At 48.4% G+C, this 2,458-nt stretch overlaps 1 protein-coding gene across 1 annotated transcript in view; it reads left to right on the top strand.

The window, feature by feature from the left end:
* The window catches only part of LOC103471902 (TBC1 domain family member 9B), a 27,802-nt gene that overhangs the window by 18,871 nt on the left and 6,473 nt on the right, over nt 1-2,458 (top strand). The window contains exons 18-21 of the mRNA XM_017307041.1: nt 1,111-1,228; nt 1,343-1,545; nt 1,618-1,736; nt 2,179-2,284. Coding sequence (XP_017162530.1) covers nt 1,111-1,228; nt 1,343-1,545; nt 1,618-1,736; nt 2,179-2,284 — 546 coding nt within the window. The remainder of the gene's footprint in view (nt 1-1,110; nt 1,229-1,342; nt 1,546-1,617; nt 1,737-2,178; nt 2,285-2,458) is intronic.

Genomic DNA, 2,458 nt, shown 5'->3' with positions numbered 1-2,458 from the left:
CTGACCCAGAGGTTCTGAAGGTTCTGACCCAGAGGTTCTGAAGGTTCTGACTGAGGTCCAATGGACTCGGCTGAAGCCTGGTTCTGACATAAAGCAGTAAAACCTGTAAAAGCAGGTTAATAAATGTAAATGTTGGTTTTTGCTCCAGTAAATATTAATAAACTTTATATGATGAACCAACAAACTAACAAACTCTTTATTCTAAGCAATATTGTTATTGTACATATAAAAATAATGAAATGATGAATAAATCTGTGAACAAACGTCAGAAATGATTTAAGAGAATAAATATAATTTATGATATTTGTTAATATTTGAGGATTCAGTAAAAACTAAACGTGTTGAACTGATGATTTTAAACTCTGCTGGTATTTAGAGCAGTGATGTCAGCTACTGACCTCTGACCTCTTTTGTCCATCGTGTCCCGGACGATCCGTCCCGCTGCGTCTTTGTTCATCTCAATAATATATTATTCTCTGTGAACGACGTCCAGCTTCGCGTTGCGCTCCAGAAAACATGGAGACTCATATGAGCAGCGCAATAAACGCGAAAACGGCCACGAATGGACGAGTCCATAAACGGCGTCATCATTATTAACATGAAGATACGCGTCACAGATCTGAGCTGTGGAGCCGCAGGAGGAGCTGCGACAGCAAACAGGGCCGTAACGCAGAACCTGGAGGCTGGGGCAGCGAGGAGAGGGGGCTCTGAAGTCCTACTGAGGTTAACGGATAATAGTGCAACACAGAGCAACAGGCCAAAATGACTCAAGCTGTTTTGGGCTGTTGTAACCATGAAACAGGCCCTTCAGTTCAGCCTGATGAGTGGAGACACATTGTTGATGTTTCCATTATAAAATAACTTCAATTTTCACAGTGTTGTTAGCAGCTGCTGAAAGTGACTAAAATAGTTACTTTTAATGTAACTTAGTTACTTTCCAAATCAGGAAACAGTCATTTAAGTTACTGTTTCTCTGTAGATGTTGCCTTGTGAATAATGTAAAGATGCATGTTTGATCTCTGGTCCAGGGTTTGTTATTGTTGTTATTGTTTTCTGTGCTTAATGTTGATAATTTACCAAAACAAACTGAAACTTTGTCGCCCCCTGCAGGCCATGAACATCGTGACGTCCGTCCTGCTGCTGTACGGAACCGAGGAGGAGGCCTTCTGGCTGCTGGTGGCGCTGTGCGAGCGCATGCTGCCCGACTACTACAACACCCGGGTCGTAGGTCAGTGCTTGAGGTTCTGGATCTAGAACAGAACCATGGAGACTGGACCTGCCGCCTGGCGTAGTGGCTGGCGGCGCCCTCCAGGGGGCGGCGCCTGACGGTCTGTCCCCTCAGGAGCGCTGGTGGACCAGGGCGTGTTCGAGGAGCTGACCCGGGCCTTCCTGCCGCCCCTGTATGACCACATGCAGGCGCTGGGCGTCATCACCACCATCAGCCTGTCCTGGTTCCTCACCCTCTTCCTGTCCGTCATGCCGTTCGACAGCGCCGTCCTGCTGGTCGACTGCTTCTTCTACGAAGGCATCAAGGTCATCTTCCAGGTACGGAGCCGCGTGGCGCCGACCGCTTACCGGTCAGACGAACCCGTGACCTTCGACCTCGTCGTTCTGCAGGTGGCGCTGGCCGTCCTTCACGACAACATGGACGCCCTGCTGGTCAGCAGCGATGAGGGCGAAGCCATGACCATCCTGGGCAGGTGGGTCTCACCCAACTTTAACGTAAAAAATAAAATGTAGCGAAATCAGTTTGCAAGTCTCACAGTCATGGAAATTAGCAGAAGCTAAAGCTAACGCTTTTAGCATTAGCTTTTATTAATGTATTTGTTTTTGCGGTTTAGCGTTAGCGGAGCTAAGATTGTTGTGAATTAGTGATTAGTGAAGCTAAGTTTTTGGTTAGCTGTTGCTGCTAATTTTAGGTCAAACATGACTTTATGTTGCCACCATGGCGGCCATTTTGAAAAATGTCCATCAGAAAAAGGAAACAAAAAATCAAGAAACTATGACTGAATTCTACGGTTCAAAACATGTGAGCTATGATTTGACATCAATCATGATAGCTGATAACCCTGGCAGCCATCTTGAATTGTTCAAAGGCTAACAGCATTTTTCACACAAATCAGTCAGTCCCTGTGCCCAGTCCGTACTGGTCCTCGGTCTGTACTGGTCCCGGTCCAGACCGTACTGGTCCCGGTCCAGACCGTACTGGTCCCGGTCCCAGTTCTTACTGGTCCCAGTCTGTGCTGGGTCCAGACCGTACTGGTCCCAGTTCTTACTGGGCCCGGTCCTCACTGGGCCCGGTCCGTAATGGTCCCAGTTATTACTGGTCCCGGTCCTCACTGGTCCCGGTCTGTACTGGTCCCGGTCCTCACTGGGCCCGGTCCGTACTGGGTCCGGTCCGTGCTGGGTCTTGACCGTACTGGTCCCAGTTCTTAATGGTCCCGGTCCGTACTGGTCC

This window comes from Poecilia reticulata, linkage group LG10 (genome assembly GCF_000633615.1).
Source record: "Poecilia reticulata strain Guanapo linkage group LG10, Guppy_female_1.0+MT, whole genome shotgun sequence".
Lineage (NCBI taxonomy): Eukaryota > Metazoa > Chordata > Actinopteri > Cyprinodontiformes > Poeciliidae > Poecilia > Poecilia reticulata.
The sequence above is the reverse complement of the archived record's forward strand: the minus strand, read 5'-3'. Positions and strand labels throughout refer to the sequence as shown.